This window comes from Syngnathoides biaculeatus, chromosome 20, assembly GCF_019802595.1.
Source record: "Syngnathoides biaculeatus isolate LvHL_M chromosome 20, ASM1980259v1, whole genome shotgun sequence".
Lineage (NCBI taxonomy): Eukaryota > Metazoa > Chordata > Actinopteri > Syngnathiformes > Syngnathidae > Syngnathoides > Syngnathoides biaculeatus.
Window position 1 is genome coordinate 13,019,412 of NC_084659.1, and position 19,471 is coordinate 13,038,882.

At 46.2% G+C, this 19,471-nt stretch overlaps 3 protein-coding genes across 5 annotated transcripts in view; 2 read left to right on the top strand and 1 right to left on the bottom strand.

Annotated features, from left to right (window-relative positions):
- Positions 1 to 66: 66 nt before the first annotated feature.
- On the bottom strand, positions 67 to 6,531 carry LOC133493473 (HMG box-containing protein 1-like). Of its 2 annotated transcripts, none has more exons than XM_061806843.1 (13): positions 6,168 to 6,531; positions 5,368 to 5,465; positions 4,073 to 4,150; positions 3,820 to 4,009; positions 3,638 to 3,725; positions 3,446 to 3,557; positions 3,080 to 3,174; positions 2,829 to 2,985; positions 1,861 to 2,005; positions 1,674 to 1,792; positions 1,400 to 1,580; positions 1,159 to 1,300; positions 67 to 1,078 (listed from the first exon to the last, which is right to left on the bottom strand). In XM_061806843.1, exons 1-13 carry the CDS (start codon positions 6,227 to 6,229, stop codon positions 1,058 to 1,060), a joined length of 1,488 nt encoding a protein of 495 aa, XP_061662827.1. In that variant the 5' UTR covers positions 6,230 to 6,531; the 3' UTR covers positions 67 to 1,057. The 2 variants fall into 2 exon arrangements, with proteins under 2 accessions (XP_061662827.1, XP_061662828.1); XM_061806844.1 differs by having other exon boundaries at positions 5,982 to 6,531.
- Positions 6,532 to 6,686: 155 nt separating this feature from the next.
- On the top strand, positions 6,687 to 16,592 carry pik3cg (phosphatidylinositol-4,5-bisphosphate 3-kinase, catalytic subunit gamma). 2 transcript variants are annotated; one of them, XM_061806841.1, is made up of 24 exons: positions 6,687 to 6,844; positions 7,466 to 7,685; positions 7,761 to 7,932; positions 8,910 to 9,172; positions 9,608 to 9,694; positions 9,777 to 9,877; positions 9,949 to 10,118; positions 10,184 to 10,371; positions 10,480 to 10,587; positions 10,742 to 10,826; positions 10,900 to 11,332; positions 11,440 to 11,538; positions 11,612 to 11,747; positions 11,898 to 11,963; positions 12,089 to 12,232; positions 12,304 to 12,385; positions 12,914 to 13,017; positions 13,105 to 13,251; positions 13,454 to 13,544; positions 13,617 to 13,747; positions 14,032 to 14,143; positions 14,219 to 14,376; positions 14,457 to 14,538; positions 15,788 to 16,592. In XM_061806841.1, the coding sequence occupies exons 2-24, from the start codon at positions 7,473 to 7,475 to the stop codon at positions 15,985 to 15,987; spliced, it is 3,372 nt and encodes a 1,123-aa protein (XP_061662825.1). In that variant the 5' UTR covers positions 6,687 to 6,844; positions 7,466 to 7,472; the 3' UTR covers positions 15,988 to 16,592. The 2 variants fall into 2 exon arrangements, with proteins under 2 accessions (XP_061662825.1, XP_061662826.1); XM_061806842.1 differs by lacking the exon at positions 6,687 to 6,844 and adding an exon at positions 6,925 to 7,003.
- Positions 16,593 to 18,284: 1,692 nt separating this feature from the next.
- ano2b (anoctamin 2b) overlaps positions 18,285 to 19,471 on the top strand; it is a 41,752-nt gene continuing 40,565 nt past the window's right edge. Inside the window, exon 1 of the mRNA XM_061807392.1 lies at positions 18,285 to 18,695. The gene's annotated coding sequence lies outside the window, so the exon portion shown is untranslated. The remainder of the gene's footprint in view (positions 18,696 to 19,471) is intronic.

A 19,471-nucleotide genomic window follows, 5' to 3' on the forward strand; every position in this document is an offset into this window, starting at 1 on the left:
GGGGAAAATGCAAGTCTCTTATTATCCACAAACGAGTGACAAAAACGCTTCCCGTTTCGAGTTTGATCATATTTTAAGTTTTATTTTCCTTGTCAACAAACAGACCAGTGAATAATTCACAAACACAAAAAAAAAGTTATGAAAATATTTGTTACTATCGCATTGCAGTCACATATGATAAAGTGTATATAGTGCTCCATAAATAAACCTTGAAAATAATACAGGCTGTATGTAAAGCATGCAATATTTCTTTGACGCCACACCTTTTAACCTCTTTTATACTATTATACAAATGTTTGATTGAGGAATTATTTACAACACGTCGCAATAGACATAAAATCCCATTTTTTTATGCTCGCTATCACCAACTAACAATACCTCAAAACGACTGAAAAACCATAATACATTAGAAATATTTCACTATGGCACATACAGTAGATTGAAAATCCTTAAAAACTTATGTGTATTGACTTTATGGGATGTTTTACTACAATAACAAATTGTAAATGAATGGGCAATTATTTTAAAAAGGCTTAAAAGGTTTACGTAACGTATATACGACGTGAAATATTAAAACATGCATATGTAGTTATCTATACTTTCTGGAAAAAAACGGGGGTGGGAAAGCGTCTGTTTTAAGCATATTTCAAGAATCTAGAATTACTGATGCAGATAAACCTGACCCCCTCCCCGTAAAAAAACAAAAAAAGTCTTGAATACAGTACATATGCACTTGGCGTTGTTGAAAAATGAGATTTTTAAAAACACTTAAGAGATTACATGTAGCACCGATTCAAAGCATAAACTGGAAAAGTGAATATTTAATAGCGAGGGTGGGCAAACGTTTGTGCTTAAGAGCCTCGCTTGATTGGAAAGATGAGGGGAAAAAATGTTTGAAGATATTCAAAATACTTTATCTGAAGAATAAAACAATTCAGTTGTGTTTAATTGTGTTATTTATGCGTCAAGTTTGTTTTAATCGCCCTTAATCACAAAAGAATGTGAATGTGTACTTTTGTGAATTATGAACGTGCACGTAGTCTGCCATTGGTTGCCTTTACTTGTCGCCTTGAAAACACTGTTGGCAAAAATAGTAATAATAATTTATTACAGTGATGTTAAATTAAAGTAACTGTAAAGATGTGTGTGTGTCCTCACATAGTCGGCGCGTTTGCGTTTCCAACAGTCTGGGTCGAGCCTCTTCCGTTCGTCGGCGAGCGCTTTGGCCTGCAAGGTAAACACACGGCGCTCCTCGCTTCGCATTTTCTTCCAGCGCTCGCCGAGGAGCACGCTGATCGCCCTGCGTGCGACAAATGCACACGTTTTACACGCGCGTGGCAAACACAGACGCAGACGCAGACGCGCCCCGCCGCCGTTGGAGGTGAAGGCGCGCACCGACCTGTTGTCCTTGCCCGGGTGCATCTGCGTGTACTGCACCCTGAACTTCTTGGCAAAAAGCATGAACGCGTTCATTGGACGCTTGCACTTGGGTGCGGTGTGGTTACTTCCTGGTTGGCTGACACTCTGGCTTTTGATTGGCTTGCGGTAAGGGCCGCGGGAGTGGCCGGGCGTGGGAGCGTCTGTCGGTTTTAGACAAGTTCAAACTGCGGTTTTTATCAATTTAACAACAACACGTCCGGGGCTCCGTAAATGTCAACGAAGGGAGATCAAACCTTGTAATAATTCTCTGTCTGGAGAAACAGTGCCCCCGCTGGACTGGGAGGCGTATCGCCGTCGGGCCATACTGCTCAGCAGGTAAACCGCGGAAGAGTCCAATGGCGTGAAATCGTAACTGAGAAAGCAAGTACACTTGTAATTATGTCAATCATACACGCGCAACGTTATGTACTTTTCCGGTACCTTTTAAACGTGTCAAAGACGAGCGAGTCGTCTGTATGTTCGGCATCTCTGTGACCTGGCGGCAGGCACACGTCGCCCAGCTCCATTTCGTACCCCGCTATCCCGTAATGCACCACAGTCAAGCTCGGGTAGAATGATGACCAACCTGAGAAAAAGGACAAATACAGGTACATGCCAAAATATTTCAATTACCGTAATTTCCGACCTCACCCGGAACATTTGTAAAGGAAATATCATTTGGTACATACATACGCCGCACCCGTGTAAAAGCCACAAGAGCCACACGAGATATTTACAAAAAAAGTTGGTACACAGAAAGCATTTTCAAAGTTTTAATACCTTATCTTAGCTTAATATTGCAACAACATGGTAGCACGAACAGGGCTGGTTAAAAAAAAAAAAAAAACATACCGGTAAAAATCACGGAGACACGGCAGTTACACAGCAGCAACACGCTAGCGCGGCGCTAACAGGGCCGGTTAAAAAAAAAAAAAACGGTAAAAATCATGGAGACACGGCAGTAACACAAGAGCAACACGCGAGCGTGGCGCTAACAGGGCTGGTTAAAAAAAAAATACCAGTACAAATCACAGAGAGACGGCAGTAACGCAGCACCAACACGCTAGCACAGCGCTAACGCTAGTGCAGCGCTAACAGGGCCCGTAAAAAAACCCCAAAAAACATACTGGTAAAAGTCACTTCCTCGGCACATATATTCCACCGGTCTCACTCATATCTTTTCCGCTTGAATGGCCCCTTTGCAGCCGTTAGAAAAAATGCACAAATTAGCCGCATCACCACATAAAAATTGAAGGGTTGAAAGCGTGTGAAAAAAAGTCGCGGCTTATAGGCCGAAAGTTATGGTATTTCAGTATTTTATTATTTAATATTCTACTGTGACATGAGCCACTTGGTGGGTCTCAGAGGAAGGTGCGACACATCCGGACGGAATGCATCCGCTCGCTCACCTTTGTTTTTGACGTAGAACGGGTGGTCCAGTTGGCAGCGCGCCGTTAACAGGCCTTGGCCAAAGGCGCCGGGGTCAAAGGTCAGCTGCAAGACGGCCTGACCGGACAGCACGTTTTCCGAATGCGCCACCAGCTGCAAACCCTCAGAGCCGTAACCCTGCAAAATCACGATGAAGCCCACCCAACAAATGATCGCACCTGAGTTGTCAAAGGATTTTTTTAAAAAATTCAATTAAATATATTTAACGTACCTTCAAAGCTTTTGACTGTTCCTTGTTGCCAGACTGAAGGTCCTCAATATTTTGCCACTGCCCGCCGGCGCCGCTATGGAAACGCAGGTGAGTACCTGCACACACACACATCAGCTACTCTGAAACTACCCTGGAACCGACAATTAATTTATTAATTGCATTTTTTTATCATTTATTATCATGTTATTACACTGACATGTCTTCATGTCGTTCTGTGAGAAGGTTTTCATTCATAAAAATGTGAAACATTTCAGGCCCTTGAAAGTTTTGTTCTACAATTGATGGGTTTTTAATTCCTGAGAGTGCTCCCCCCAAAAAAAAAAAAAATGGATGCATTCATATTCTCCTTTGGACTCGCTTGCGTACCTTTGAGAAAACAGTGCCAGGCGGTGGCGGGCCAGGAGACGCTCCAGGCCGTGTCCTCGTCATCGGACGGTGAGGATCTGGCGGACGCCTCGGCGCTACGTTCGCTGCTCGTCTGTGGGAACGCAAAGCGAACGTCAGGCGAGGGAGGGACTCCGAACCGGGTCGGCCGCTCCCAGATGAGTTTTGCCGTACCCTGCCTCTGCGGGGCGACGGCTTGCTGCCGGGGTTAGCGGGGGGAGGCCGGGCGTAGGAATGGAGGTCGCTTTGGGCGGAAGAGCAACTGAAAACGGGAAACCAAGACGGATGCTTAGTCAGAATCGACGTTGGGGTAGTCGATCACGTGATGAACAGTTAACTGGTACGCGTGATTGGACCTGCTGCGCGGAGGCTCCTGTAGGAGTGGGCTTTGAGGCCCGGTGGCAATGTGGGCCAGCTGCGTCAGCCAACGGGTGTCCCCTAGCTGCACGCGGCGCCCCCGAACGGACTCGGCCAGGCCCACCTCCACTTGATAAACCGCCGTCATCTCTTTCTCCTCCGGGACCTCCTCCAGGTTTGGAAGATCAGCTGAGGAAGAGCAATTTTGAGTCTTTACGAGCCCGATTTCTCACGACAGACGCTGGAATTTACCGTATTCCATTAAGGTATCGCTGCTCGTGCCGTGTGAGGGTTCACGCGATTGGTCCTGATCCACTTCGGCAATCTCATCTGTGGGTGCAAACCAGGGGTGTCAAACTCATTTTTGTCACGGGCCACGTATTACTTGGGGTTGTCCCCTCAGGGGGCTGTTATGACTGTGAAACCATCAAAATCTTCCACTGCCTCGTATTTACGCATGGAATTTATGAACTAGGTGGCACGGTGGGATCAGCTGGTCAAAGGTTAACCTCACAGTTCTGAGGACCCACGTTCGATCCCGGCCCCGCCTGTGTGGAGTTTGCATGCTCTCCCCGTGCCTGCGTGGGTTTCCTCCCACACCCCAAAAAACATGCAACAATAATTGGACACTCTAAATTGTCCCGAGGTGTGATTGTTTGTGTGACTGTTTGTCTCTGTGTGCCCTGCGATTGGCTGGCAACCAGTTGAGGGAGTACCTCGCCTCCTGCCCGTTGACAGCTGGGATAGGCTCCAGCACTCCCCGCTACCCTCGTGAGGATAAGCGGCAAAGAAAATGGATGGATGGATTTATGAACTACCGAACTACCGAACAACCTTGGTTCCCGACCACAATCTGTTCCAGAAGACGGTTCGAGAGCCGATTTATTCGAAAACCGAATCGATATTTCCCACGTCTGCGTACAAAGGCTGCTTTATACACCATAACAACGCGCGTCGTGGGTCAGCTGGTCGGGCCGCGCGCGTTATTTTATTTTCGGGTTTTGTCGTAGGCGTTCGAGTACCGGTTTTCATTTGAAAACAGGAGCAAAAAAATAATAATCTTGAAATTTTCGTTCGAAAACCGATTTGTTTGAGAATGGAGACTTTCAAGAACCGGGTATTCGCTGTGGTTTTGGGATCAGAAATCAAGGGTAATGGGTTTTTCAACTATTGTTGTTTGTTGACACAAAAATGCTCGTGATAGTTCAACGTTATCATTTATGATATCGCAATTTGAAATTTTGGGACAGCTTTTAGGAAAAATCATGGAGTTTATACACACGGTTTGCCTCGACGGGCCACATAAAATCGTGCGGCGGGCCGGATCTGGCCGCCCCCCCTGGCCTTGACTTTGACACCTGTGGGTGTAAACACAAATCAAGACATTTTCCGTTTGGGAGTGCCTCTTAAAGCTACGTTTACACGGCGTTGCCATGAATAAAAAGGAGACGGTTCTGCGGTTTGGAGACTGTCAGACTGCGAGGGATGGGCGTAGACGTATAGCCGAGTGGAAGAGAGAGATGCCCGACTGATGCCATGCGGAATACCTGTGCGTTCGCGACCGGGCTCGGGGTCCTTGTGCTGTTTGGGGTCACCACCGGAAAGACCTTTTGGGATCACCATCTCCCACATCATGATGCCCGAACTGAAACATTAGCATGGAATTAAAAATAGAACAAAAAAGTTCACTTTTATTTTCATGAAATAGTCCATTTTACCCCCCCCACCCTCACACTCCCTGAAAAAAAATGTTTCCTCCCCTTGTTGCACAACATGTTCATCATGTGACAGCTTCTTGTTTATAAACTTCCAGAGACTCCGCGCATGCGCGTAGGGCCCCCCATTCATTCAACGTTGTGAAAGACGGCAACAAATAAACGAGTCGCAATTCATAAAAGTAGACATAAATCAGTTATTCGGGAAATGTAATCAAAGCGTCGCGGTTAACGGACATGAGCACAGGAAGTGGCCGTTTGATCTGTCACCACATGAAAGTGCTTTAAAAATGGGGATTTCCGTCGACGAATACAAGAATTTTACATGACTAATATCTGCTCGTCATTCGGGGGAAAAAACGAATAGGTTGAGTAAAACGTAAATAAGTGTAATAAATGCGTCGAATGGGTTTGGGGAAAAGGCCGTTTCAACAAAAACAACTCACGTCAACAATGAAGCTTGAAGAGCGGAGCGGTGGAGCTCGTAATTTTGACAAGAGCAGCCGTCGTCATCTCAATATCGTCCCGTATTTTCCATCTTTAGATCATATTCGTTTCGTTGGTGCGCTCGCTCGTCGAGTTCGACGCTTTAAAACGCGAAAAAGTTTTAATGAACTTTTTTTTTTACTCACCTAAACGGTGGCCTTGTACGGGGAAAGGAGGTTGGCATAAACATCATGTTCGCCGATCCCATTGGTCGAAAGTCACGTCAATCAAAAACTACTCTCAACCTCATTGGTCGGATGTTTTTAACGTCTCTGCTTATCAGGGTTAATTCAAAACGATACCGAAACATGACATTGTATTTTATTATTTATTGTGTTTTGTGGTATTGCTACTGTATTTCGAGATTTTGTATTCATTGGAGCGCTTATACTGTAATTTGAGTACTTTTTCGATACGTTATCAATTTAACAAGTGTTACGTTTATTTCACAAAAATATCCATCCTGTATACGTTCAGTTCAATATCATTTATTCACTGCAATTTTTTTTCTCATTTTGAAAAATTAACACGCAGGTGGTTCTTTTAGCCGCTAGAGGGCAGCAAAACACGAAAGCTGAACAAGCTTCAGACCAGCTGCGGTTATAGTTCCGAGTGACACTTTTATTTTGAAGGCATCACCGGATTCTGCTCAACTGTTCAGACAAAGTTAGAAGGGCTGTTTGTCATCCGGCCAGGGAGTCAACGTTGTTGAATCCTTTTCAACGTTTTTTTTTTTTTTTTTTTACATATCCTCTCTTCGTCTCGCTTTAATGCCGAAATTCGGGTCGTTTGTTCCGGGTGTTACTGCCCTACGCGTCCGTTGGTAAGTTTTACGCTGGAGACTTTCTGGCTCGTGTACCGTTATAAGTGAGCCTTCTTGTGTGCCACTTCCGCAAAAGTTGTGATGTCCATGCTCATTCTTATCTGAATGAGTTATTTCGTGACATATTTTTTGGCGTATTAGTCGAAAAAAAATGTCAAAGTATGTATTTAACAGAAGCGGGTCAAAACAGAGCCATTTTGTGTCGTGTTTCATTTGCCCGCGTGTGCTTCCTGTTTTCGGGAAAAAAAATCGCAACAAAAAACAAAAACAACGCCAGTCATCACATCCTTTCTATAGAAATAATCATAAAATGGCAACAGATCCTCGTTGAAGTTGATATATTTCTGTACAATTTCATTTTAAGAGACTTTTTTTTGGTTGTTTTTTTTTTGTTTTTTTTTACTATTGTTGGTGCACTTTTGTGTTTGTTTTAATGGGAACGTGCTCTAAATATTTCAGATTGTGTGTGAAATCCCCATCAGGGCATCAGCCACTGGCTTTAGATTTGGATTTAGGTCTGGGCTCTGGCCACGCCTTTACGCTCTTTGACTCCTTGACAGGAAACAATGTGAAACTGATTCTCCTGAGAACCCAATATGCCCCCTTGTTTCGCTCCTGAAGCTAGGCGATGGACGAGCAGCCGATTCAGGTGAGCGACGAAGAGCTAGTGGTTTTGCGAGAAGATAGCTGGAGGCGGAGACGCAGGAAGGCCATCACGTCGTCGTCCTGCGCCTCCATGGATCACGTCATCGTGGAGTTCGTTCTCCCCACATCGTCGGGGGGCGACGACTGCCCTGACTCGCTGCAATTAGAGGTCGCGGGAAACTGGACGGTGGAGCAGGTTGCTTATTTATTTTTTTATCCAATTGTATACCCAGATCTCGCTTTGGCTGACTTTAAACATCTGTGCCTCCAGGTGAAGGCTCAGGTGTGGCTCAGCGCGGTGACGTCCAACCTCTGCCCGGAATTCTACAAGCGGTTTTCTCCTGACCACTGCATCTTGCTCTACCAGAAGAAAGGCAACACGTGCGAGATCTACGACAAGCACCAAGTCTTCCAGACGCTGGACTGCGTACACTATTGGAGAGGTTTGTTGGGGAAGGGGTTGTGATTCCCAATCTTGATTGCACCAAGGCACATATTAGACATTTCATGAATTTCTACAGTGAAGAAAATAAGTATTTCAACACCCTGCTATATTGCAAGTTCTCCCACTTAGAAATCGTGAAGGGATCTGAAATTTTCATGGTTGGTGCATGTCCACTGTGAGAGAGAATCTAAAAAGAAAAATCAAGAAATCGCAATGTATGATTTTTTTTAATGATTTATTTGTGTGATACAGCTGCAAACAAGTATTTGAACAACTATCAGCTAGAATTCTGACCCTCAAGGACCCGTTAGTCCGCCTTTAAAAGTCCACCTCCACTCCATGTATTATCCTGAATCAGATGCAACTGAGTGAGGTCCTTAGCTGCATAAAGACACCTGTCCACCCCATACAATCAGTAAGACTCAAACTTGTAACATGCCTAAGACCACAGAACTGACCAAAGACACCTCAGACAAAATTGTACAACTCCACACGACGGTCAGTCTCATTCGGAGGGGAGCCCCATGCAAGATATCACCTCGTGGGGTCTCAATGATCCTTAGATAGGTGAGGAATCAGCCCAGGACTACACGACAGGACTTGGTCAATGACCTGAAAAGAATTGGGACCAGCAGGAAAACCAAGGAGTGGCTCCGTCAGAAGCACATCAAGGTTCTGGCGTGGCCTAGCCAGTCTCCAGACCTAAACCCAATAAAAAAATCTTTGGAGGGAGCTGAAACTCCGTGTTTCTCAGCAACAGCCCAGAAAGCTGTCTGATCAAGAGAAAATTTTTCTTTTTAGATTATCTCTCTCACAGTGGACATACACCTACCATGAAAATTTCCGACCCCTCCATGATTTCTAAATGTGAGAACTTGCAATGTAGCAAGGTGTTCAAATACTCATTTTCTTCACTGTAGCTGGGATTTTTGCGATTGACACATACCGAAAGTGCTTTTTATTATTTTTTTAAAGCGCTGAAGAAGGACGTGGGGCAGATTAAGCTAGTGCCTCGTCCGCAGCCGTCGGACGAGACCCTCCGGTACCAGCGGTTCCTCAACTACCTGATCGGCTACGACGTCACGGACGTCAGTAACGTGCACGACGACGAGCTGGAGTTCACGCGCCGGAAGCTGCTGACGCCCCGGCGCATCGAGCTGTCCGATCGCGACGCAAAGTTCTACTCCATGGACCCCTGGGTGACGCGCAAGCCGCTGCCTGAGCACCTCCAGGGAAAGGTTAGATTCCGGGAGTCAGATTTGTGTTCAGGTTGAAGCCGCACAGCACACGTAATTGATAATAAAACACCATCCGTCCGCGTTCTGTAGCATTTTTCCTCATCGGTGTGAGGTGTAGTAAGAAACTAGATACCAAATGTGAGACTGTGGAAATAAATCTCAAAGTGAGATTTAAATATTTCAACAGAGGTTACCTCTGTAATTTCTGCAGGTGGGGCATTCCGAAATACTGGAGCCCAAAGACTGAATAGTCAAGAACCATTTGACTTCTTTATGACGACTTGATGAGTCTAGTGGTCACATCTCATGAGGAAGTTTGAGCTTCTGGTTTCCCTTAAAGATGATTCCTATCTTATCATGTCTGTTCAGATGCTCTAGTTCCATTTAAGATATTGAACTTTTTAATATACGTCATGCTGTTGTTCGTTCTCCCAGGTCAGTAACGGCCACGTCCTGGTGGTGATCCACATCAGCATAACAAGTCAAACCATCAAGGTGTCCATTGACGACACACCAGCGCAGGTACAAGAAAAGTGTTCCGCTTCAAGTTCTCGATCTGCTTTTTTTTTTTTTGATAGCTCACGTTTTTAACCATCCCGTTCAGGTTTTGTCCAGCTTCTTCTCCAAAACTGCAAATAAGAGAGGGTTACTGGGCATCCCCGACGAGACGTGCGAGGCAGACTTTGTACTGCGCGTGTGTGGCAGGTTTGTCGAAATCGAGTCAGCGGATTGAATTCCCGAGATCGTCGGAATTAGTTTGATTCATATTTCGACAGGGAGGAGTTTCTGTACGGGGATAAACCGCTGCGCAACTTCAACTGGATCCGTCAGTGTCTGAAAAACGGCGAGGAGATCCACTTGGCTCTGGAGACGATGCCGGATCCCGAACTGGATCTGGTCCACGAGGAGGACTGGGCCCAAGTCGACGATTGCACCGGTGTGGCAGGTAATAGACGACTCGATTTTCTGGTGACGAGCGTTCATTTGACGTTTTTGTCCTTTTTATCCCAGGGACGCATGAGCAGCTGACAATCGACGGGAAGGACCACGAGCGTGTGTTCACCATCTCCATGTGGGACTGCAACAGAAAGTTCCGGGTGAAGGTGCTGGGGATCGACATCCCGACTCTCCCCAAAATCTCAGACTTTGTCGTGTTCATCGAGGCCAGCATCTTCCACAGTCAGCAGCTCCTTGCCCAGGTAGACAAATCGTCACGATCCGTAAACGACAGATGGAGTTTATTGTTCGTTTTTGGTTTTTTTTGAGACACAAATAAAATCCGTTTTAATCCCGCTTTTGGATTTAAGGAACGGACGACCCCCAAAGCCTTCAACGAGGAGGTTTTGTGGAACTGCTGGTTGGAGTTTAACATTAAAATCAAAGACCTGCCTAAAGGCTCTCGACTCAACCTGCAGGTATTTTTTTTTTCTCATCATTTTTTGATATATTTAGCCTGGTGAACTATTGGGGTCGCCCATCTGACTGACAGTTCTTATGTCTAGACTGCATCCCCGGCAATAAACCGTGATGAATTTGTGGATACATGACAGGCTCCCATTTCCTTCCCAGGTAGTGTGCAGAAAACAGCCCCAGACTCCAAACTCCAAAGCATCCTCCTACCAGGATAACGCGTCGGGAGGCGGAAGTCACGACGGTAAGGCCGCCCGACATTGGGCCGAAGCTTCCGCAAAGCGAGCCTCACCTCGTCCGCTTCCGTTTTTACCAAGGCAAGACGAAGAACCGCCTCTTGTACTACGTCAATCTGCTGCTGATCGACCACCGCTCGCTGCTGCGCCAGGGGGAGTTCGTCCTGCACATGTGGAAAATGCCCGAGAAGAGCGAGGAGAGCAGCAGCAGCAGCATCAACGCCGACAAGCTGACGTCTGCTACGAACCCGGACAAGGCTTCGTCCATGGCCGTCGCCATCTTGCTGGATAAGTACTGCTACCCCGTGGTGCTTCCCAAGAGCCGCGACCTGAGCCGGGACGCCGGGCCCGCCGCCGAGGATGGCGACGGACGCGAGCGGGGTCAAAGGGAGATGCCAAACCACCTGAGGAAACAGTTTGGGGCCATCGTGGCCACTGACCCGCTACATCCGTTAAGTCCTGAGGACAAAGAGCTGCTCTGGCATTTCCGACACGAGTGTATGCGTGACCCCAGGTGCTTAGACATTTCAAAATCTATTGATTGATTGATTGTTGTTTTGAAATATTTGATTTCGGTGTGTACTTGCACTGTGCTTGAACATCACGAGGTCTTCCTCTCAGGGCCTACCCGAAGCTGCTGTCTTCGGTCAGGTGGGGCAAACAGGAAGACGCCCTCGCCACCCACCGGCTGTTGGAACGCTGCACCGCGTGGGACAGCAGGTAAGAACATTTCGTCTGCGATTGTTTTGCGAATGATTCTCCACTTTTTCCTGTCCCTATCGTCGCGGTTCAGCGTTTTGGACGTCGGCTTGGCCATGCAGCTGCTGGACTGCCACTACTCTGACGCCCAGGTCCGGTCCATGGCCGTGCGGAAGCTGGAGACGCTGGAGGACGACGACGTGCTGCGATATCTTCTGCAGCTTGTCCAGGTCTCTTTCGCGCCAGTAAAATTCAATCAGCCTTTTATCGTTCACCTCTTCGACCTGGCTCTCAAAAAACATTTTATAATATCTAAACAGGACCCCTTTTTTCTATATTGCCTTAAAATCATATCTTACCGCTGCATTTGTGTTTTACAGGCGGTCAAGTTTGAGCCCTACCATGACAGCGCTTTGGTCAGGTTCTTGCTCAAGAGAGCTCTGAGGGTAAGCAACAGGAAAACCTACAACACACGACCGCACTCAGTAGCTACCCCAAGCACAGATAAGAAAGAAATAATGCACCAAAGCATTTTATATTGTCTCTCTCTTTTTTTTTTTTTTAAATCCAGAGTAAGCGTATCGGCCATTTCCTCTTCTGGTTCCTGCGCAGCGAGATTGCCCAGTCCAAGCATTACCAGCAGAGGTACGCGGTCCTGCTGGAGGCCTACTTGCGGGGGTGCGGCGAGGCCATGCTGCAGGATTTTGGGAAACAGGTGAAATAATATTTTTGCACCATTCTTTAACATCATATCACTAATTAATCCCATCGACTGGTGTATTGTAGGTGGAGGTGACCGAGGCGCTGCAGAAAGTCACCCGAGAGATCAAGACTATGTCTCCAGACAAGGATGATGTCACACCACAAGGTGAGCATGGACTTTTATTGATATAAACGTATTATTACACCGTAATTCCCGGCCTATACAGAGCGCACCTGGTTATAAGCCTCACCCAGTACATTTGTAAAGGAAATACCATTTGGTACATACATACCCTGCAGCTGTGTAAAACCTGCAAGTGCCCACAAGATATTTACAAAGAAAGACTGTACACAGAGAGTTAGTGCGGCGCTAGCGTTAGCATTAGCGTTAGCGCAGCGCTAACAAGGCCGGACCAGTAAAAGTCACTTCCTCGGCCCATATATTCCACCGGTCTCACTCTTACCTATTCCGCTCGAGTGCCCCTTTGCGGCCGTTATATAAAAAAAAAATGCATAAATCAGCCGCATCACCGCATAAACCGCAGGGTTGAAAGCGTGTGGGGAAAAAAAGTTGCGTCTTATAGGCCGGAAGTAGTAGTAATTACAGTAAGTAATTATACATTTAATAACCAATTAAGATGAATCACTTTGTTGGCAAGTGTCGTAAATGAAAGCGAACACGTCTGCTTTTCAGTGGTGTGCCAGATGCGTCAGAAGCTGGACACGCTCCAGTCGTCCGGTCTTCCGGAAGGTTTCAGGGTCCCCTATGATCCCGGACTAAGAGCTGGAGCCCTGCTGGTAATGGAGGCACACGCATTCGTTACGTCCACACTGTGCGTGCGCGATTCCTTACCGAAACGCTGCCGTGTTCATTTCGGGGCTCAGATCGAGCAATGCAAAGTGATGGCGTCCAAGAAGAAGCCACTGTGGCTGCAGTTTAAAAGGGCCGACCCCACCACTCTGTCCAAGGACCCCATTGGCATCATCTTCAAGCACGGCGACGACCTCCGACAGGACATGCTCATCCTGCAGGTGGCTCACCGTCTCACGTCTTTGTCACGCTACCATTTCATACGGACTTACTGGATTGCGGGCTTACACGGGACAAGTCCAAGTCTGACTCACAGTTTTCGACCAAAATTGATTTTTATACGGCATCGGCAAATCGTGGGAATCAGTTTTTAACTCAACACGTGTCGTCTCACGATGTTTTGTTGTTCTCATTTCACATCAGATTCTGCTGATCATGCAGTCCATCTGGGAAACTGAATCTCTGGACCTGTGCCTGCTGCCTTACGGCTGCATCTCCACCGGAAACAGGATAGGTCCGTCGCCCCCACCCCTCAAAGAACTAAATATTATTTCTCGCACGTCTTTCATCTTTTTGTCGACCGCAGGTATGATCGAGATCGTGAAGGACGCCACCACCATCGCCAACATCCAGCAGAGCGTCGTCGGAAGCACCGGAGCCTTCAAAGACGAAATCCTCCATCAGTGGCTGCGGGATAAGTGCGTCAGCGAAGACAAGGTAGTCCAGGATTTGAAAATCGCTACGCCTCTACAGTGAAGTGTTTTTGTCTTCCTCTCTGTGTTAAAAGGGAGTAGCAAAAACGGCAGACAGGAAAAGGAAGTGGCATGTTTTGGTTTCCTGTCTCACACAATGCTCGTTTGCTATTTTGAGACTTGTTATTTGCGCCCACACATGCATTGACGTTTTCTGTACGTAAACGTGTTTTATGAAACTGAATTAAGATCTAAAGAGAGCGTGAGCAGCACATTAGCGGAAGCGGTTCAACGCTTGTGTCATTCCAGTTTCAGCACGCCGTAGAGAGATTTTTGTATTCGTGCGGCGGCTACTGCGTGGCCACCTACGTCCTCGGCATCGGCGATCGCCACAACGACAACATCATGATCACGGAATCGGGTAACCGCGCGCGTGCCTCGCTTCCACGCTCACAGTTTGCACCTGGTGGTGAAAAAAAGTATCCCCCCGCGCTAGGGAATCTCTTCCACATCGACTTCGGTCACATCTTGGGGAACTACAAGAGCTTCATGGGAATCAGTAAGGAGTGGGTTCCGTTTGTGCTCACGCCAGACTTTTTGTACGTCATGGGAACGTCGGGAAAGAAAAGCAGCCCGCACTTCCAGAAATTCCAGGTGCTTCAAACAGAATCAATACTTCATTTAACATATATACAGTATTCTTGCTACATACTCTTTGTGATCTCCGTTGTCAGGATGTGTGCGTGAAAGCTTACCTCGCCCTTCGCCACCACACCAACCTCCTCATCATCCTCTTCTCCATGATGCTGATGACCGGTACGCTGTTTTTCCAAACACTGCAATACGCTGAAGCGAATCTGTTTGTAAATCTATCCCCGCTGGTCCCTGAAAGGGCCACTGTCATGAAATGCATGATTTTCAGTATGTTATCAATGAAAAAACAGCAACCGGTACGAACCCAGATGTTTTTTTTTCACCACAAAACATGGTTTTGACGGACATGGCTTTTTGTAACTCCCGCCCTGAAAATCCTCTCAAGGGATTTGTTTTTGAGAAGAAGCAGGAAGTGACGTACAGGGCAGTAGCACACTCAGGCGGTCTCATCTGTTTAATTTTACCTGCTGGAAGGTAGCTCGTTGTTCCTTCGTGTATGCCAAAATGCCGGCTCGTTGCGTTGCTCGAACACTCGGGAGGGTGGATTCGCTTTTCATATTTTTCCAAAAGATCCGGTTTGTCGTGAAAAATGGAAAATGAATTGCACACGTGCAAAAGACGAGAGCTTCGTGGGTTCCAAATGGCAGCTACTAAAAATCCTTATCCAGCCTTATCCAAAAGTAGGGCTGCTAAATGTGTCGACGTGCGCACCGAAAGCCTTCCGTGCAGCAACTGCTGAAGGACGGCGTCCGCAGGCCTTGTGAATCGCCACCGGCCTTGTCGACAAGACTTCGGACGGGGTAGCACGTCGTGGCACCTGGCGGTGGCTCATCTCCGCCGCGGAAGTGGATTGGACGGGGAGGTGGTTTGGCTGCGCCGTCGTCGTTTTTATCACTGCCACGCAGAGGTGGATCGGGCAGAGAGGTGGTTTACCCGTAATCCGCATATCATCTAAATATGGCTCGAAACGATAGGGTAATATTGCCCCGGTAACTTCACCCGGTTGTGAGAGTTAGTGAGTTCTCTTCTTCGAAAGGAGCTTCCGTGTCAGAAGGGGCGTGTCCCATAGTAGGGGCCACAGCGTATTTCGAATGGCGAATGTTCGAGGTGACATCACGGGCAGGGGATGCAGCCAATATGGCGACCACTTGGATGTCGAATGACACTTCCGCAGCTTTGCGCATGGATGACGCGCTCTCTGCTCATATTTATTTTTTTGTATAGACATTGACGTGAATAATGTTATATGTATTTTTCCTTACAATATCTATTTGAGAATGTTTATACGGATGACACTTGGGCTTTTAATTATAAGTTTAATTTGCAATCCTAAACACATTTAGGGACGTCATTTACATATATTACATTGCTATATTTGTTATGGTTAAATGTAGTTCTTGGCTCGTACTAGGCATGCCCCAGCTGACCAGCAAGGAGGACATCGAGTACATCCGGGAGGCCCTCACTGTGGGCCACAGCGAGGACGAGGCGCAGCGCCACCTCTTGGACCAAATCGAGATCTGCCGCGAGAAAGGCTGGATGGTGCAGATCAACTGGTTCGTTCACCTGGTGCTCGGGATCAAGCAGGCGGTGGACAAACGGTCCACGTGAGCGTTGGTGATGTTTCAATCCCATGACTGCTTTGACCAAGTCAGTTGTAAAGTATTTTATGTCCCGGTACCCGCAAGTCTTAATATTTCACCCACCCCACAATGTAGAATTCCTTATTAGCGACTTTTCTTGTTGTATGACCTTTTTTGGACTTTTTTGGTCCACTGTACGGCACTTCACCGACCGCAGCTTCCCTATGTTGCAGATTATTTTTTTTTTTTAAGCATATCTACTGTGCATAAACCTCCACTGTATAAAACACATCTGTTTATAATAATTGAATTTTAGGGGATTTTACAGTTTTTTTACGTCATATCTTCATTTTCATTCGCTCTCAACCTAACAACCAGTTCTGGGATACATTCGGCATTACTGCCATTTAGCGGTATTCACTTATAATTGTACAGTTTTTTTTTTTTATTGTTCAAATTTGTTTATAATGTTTTAATAAGTATACATTTTTAAAGCATGTGGGAGAGGTAAAACCACTTTTTTTTTGGTAGTTTTCTCTTTATACCTCTCTTGATTAGGTCAGGCTGAGCCTCACCTGCATTGCGAAGACTTCAAAAATAAAGAAATGATTGACATATACATTTTTCTTCATTTTCGCTGGCTCCTTAACCCATCCAAACGCATCGTTTATCGTGCCCGCTCCCCGTTCCTTCCCGTGCAATGGACGACTCTGACTCTCTCTGCACGACCGTTTCCGACATTTCCACCACAGGGGGCGCAATGTGACTTAAAACAGGCCCGTTGAGCCTCCTATTTTGGTTTGGCCTCATCTTCTCTCCCCACCCCGTCATCATTCCTCCCATCTCTTCCCGTCTTAATCATTGACATTATTGTCTCGGCAGATGAGTGGGTGCAGGTGGACAATGCCGACTCCGTTTCTTGTTTTTGTTTCTCTGCGGCTTTGAACTGCAAATGGATTTGTCAGAACAGGAAAAAAAAATAGCCCCTTCGTTTCTCAGCTCTTTATGGCTCCTTAAAGCCTTTTAGTACGCCTTTGTGAATCATGTGGAGGCTGAAGTGATTCATCGAACGCACAGAAATGTGAATGGAAATATAGGGGGGGGGGGGGGGGAACAAGCTTTGTTGTTCTTCGGGATTTGTGCTCGGAGAAACGTGTCTGCTTCTATGCGTTTCACGGGAGCACCGCAAATCAGAGACTAAAATCAAATATCTTCATCTGCTCATTCGTCATAACGTTGAGTACAACTGTACATGCATTATAGCTTCAAAAATTGCCTTTTGTAGTGTTGCACTGCTTCATGTTGAATAGCAATTTTGAACCTTAATGTTTTTAATGTTTAGCCCCTTGAGTGAGCCAAAATATCCCAAACCCATTTCGGTGTAATGCAGTGCAGTTTTACTACTTAAATGGGAAATCCAGTGCTTTGCATGAACGGTGTATCCAGTAGGTCATGTAATATGTACCCTATTTTGACAATGTGATGTTCAATCCTCTCTTATTTAATCATGTTTTCAGAAGATTTTTATTGACAATTACGAATTTTCAGGGGCGCTGCCAATTTCGCCAGTCACATGACCGACATGCAGGGATGTGGCGTGTACCGTGCCGCAACAAAGGCTCGTTTACATGGGACACCATTCATGCCCGGCGGCGATTTCTCGTATTTATCCTCATCTGATGAAGAAATAGCAGTATCGGTTGATCAGGAAGACGGAAGAATACTTCCATACAGATTTGAACCTGTGGCTGTAATTAATGTTGAATATTCGGATGGTTCTTTGGGCGGAATGACGCCGAGTCTGACTACTCTGAGGCCTACGCGTGACATAAGTGTGTAAACAAAGACCCCCGGGAACTCTGGACCGGCAGCCGTGGATGGTTCTTCGGAGGGGAATAACGCGGAGTCTGACGAACGAACTCCAGCGACGTGCCGCGAGCCCAGCTTCCGGGCGACGGAGGCCGCTAGCCCCGGACACTGAAGCTAGGCTAAAGGCTTCCGCGTCTGCCGACGGTGGGCCGCGAGCCACAGGTTCAAATCTGTATGGAAGTATTCCTCCGTCTTCCCGATCAACCGATACTGCTATTTCTTCATCAGATGAGGATAAATCCGAGAAATCATCGCTGGGCATAAATGGTGTCCCATGTAATTGAGCCTTTGTCGTGGCACGGTACACCTCACATGCGCGCACGTCGGTCATGTGACTCGCCAAAATGGCAGCGCCCCTAAAAATTTGTAATTGTCGACAAAAATCTTCTCAAAACATTATTAAATGAGAGAGGATTTAACTTCACATTGTCAAAAGGGTAGATATTACCTGACCAATTGGATAAACTTCAGGCAAAGCACTGGATTACCCCAACCTGCTTTAGTTAAAAGTCGGAATAAATTTGAATAACTTTGCTGAGGTATCGCATTGAAATATGAACATGTCCAGTGGTCTTTGTGATGGATTATGGTGGACTTTCCCCCTTTTTTTTTGTGATGATGTAGTTTGACGCGAAACTCAAACACAAATCTGGCGCTACCTTTTGTGAGTTACTGCCACTTCGTGCTGTGGTTGTCAACGGCAACAACTTCGACGTCCTCATTTGCATGTATCAAAGGCTGCCGCGTAATCTTAAATTATTGACTCATTTCTCAGTTCGATCCCCTTTTAAGTGCGACACGCCTTTGAATCCCATATTCATAATCAGCTTCCCACATGAGCGATTGGTCTTCTCTCATTCTCCCAAAGTGAGAAATGTTTTTTTTCCCCAGATTATTTTGACAGAAGTAGGGGGGCTTTCCTGCTTTATGTTGCCTTGGCAACTGTCAGTCAAATCTAATTAAAACACACCCACACACTTGTCATCTAGCAGAGTTAGCCAAAAGATGTTCTTTTTTAAAAAACATTTTGGAACCATGACTTGATTGTGCTATAAATAAAACACTTGTGATCCTTTGCCAACCATATTTTGGGCAATATGTGCCATACATTCATATTTAATGTCTTGGATAATATTTGGAGAAAACGGTCCAATCTTGACCTTTTGAGAGGTGCCCTCAATTACAACATATGTATAATACTTAAAATTTAATGCCCTGAACATATCTGCAGCTGTAATTGGATACTGCACATGGAGGGCTGTGTGTGTGTGCTGGTCACAGTACTACATCAGATACCCTTACTGACAGAATGTCAAAGCGCATGCAGGTGTACCCGTGTGTACATTGGATGGTCAAAAAAAAAAACTAGGTTGGGATGAAGTGGTAAGTAAGTATTGAGCAATATAACAAGGTACCTTGAGTCACAGTTTTAGAAATAGCAATGACTGCAATTGGTATCCCCCAAGGCTCAATTCTTGATCCCTTACTTATTTCTACATATGCCTTTGGTTCAAATTGTTTTATTTAGTAGTTTCATCTCTTCTCCTATTAACTGCTCAAAGGTTTTTGCCACACAGTTTTGACCAGGGGTCATCAACCTTTTTGAGTCTGAGGGCTATTTCGTGAGAACTGCTTGTACGAAG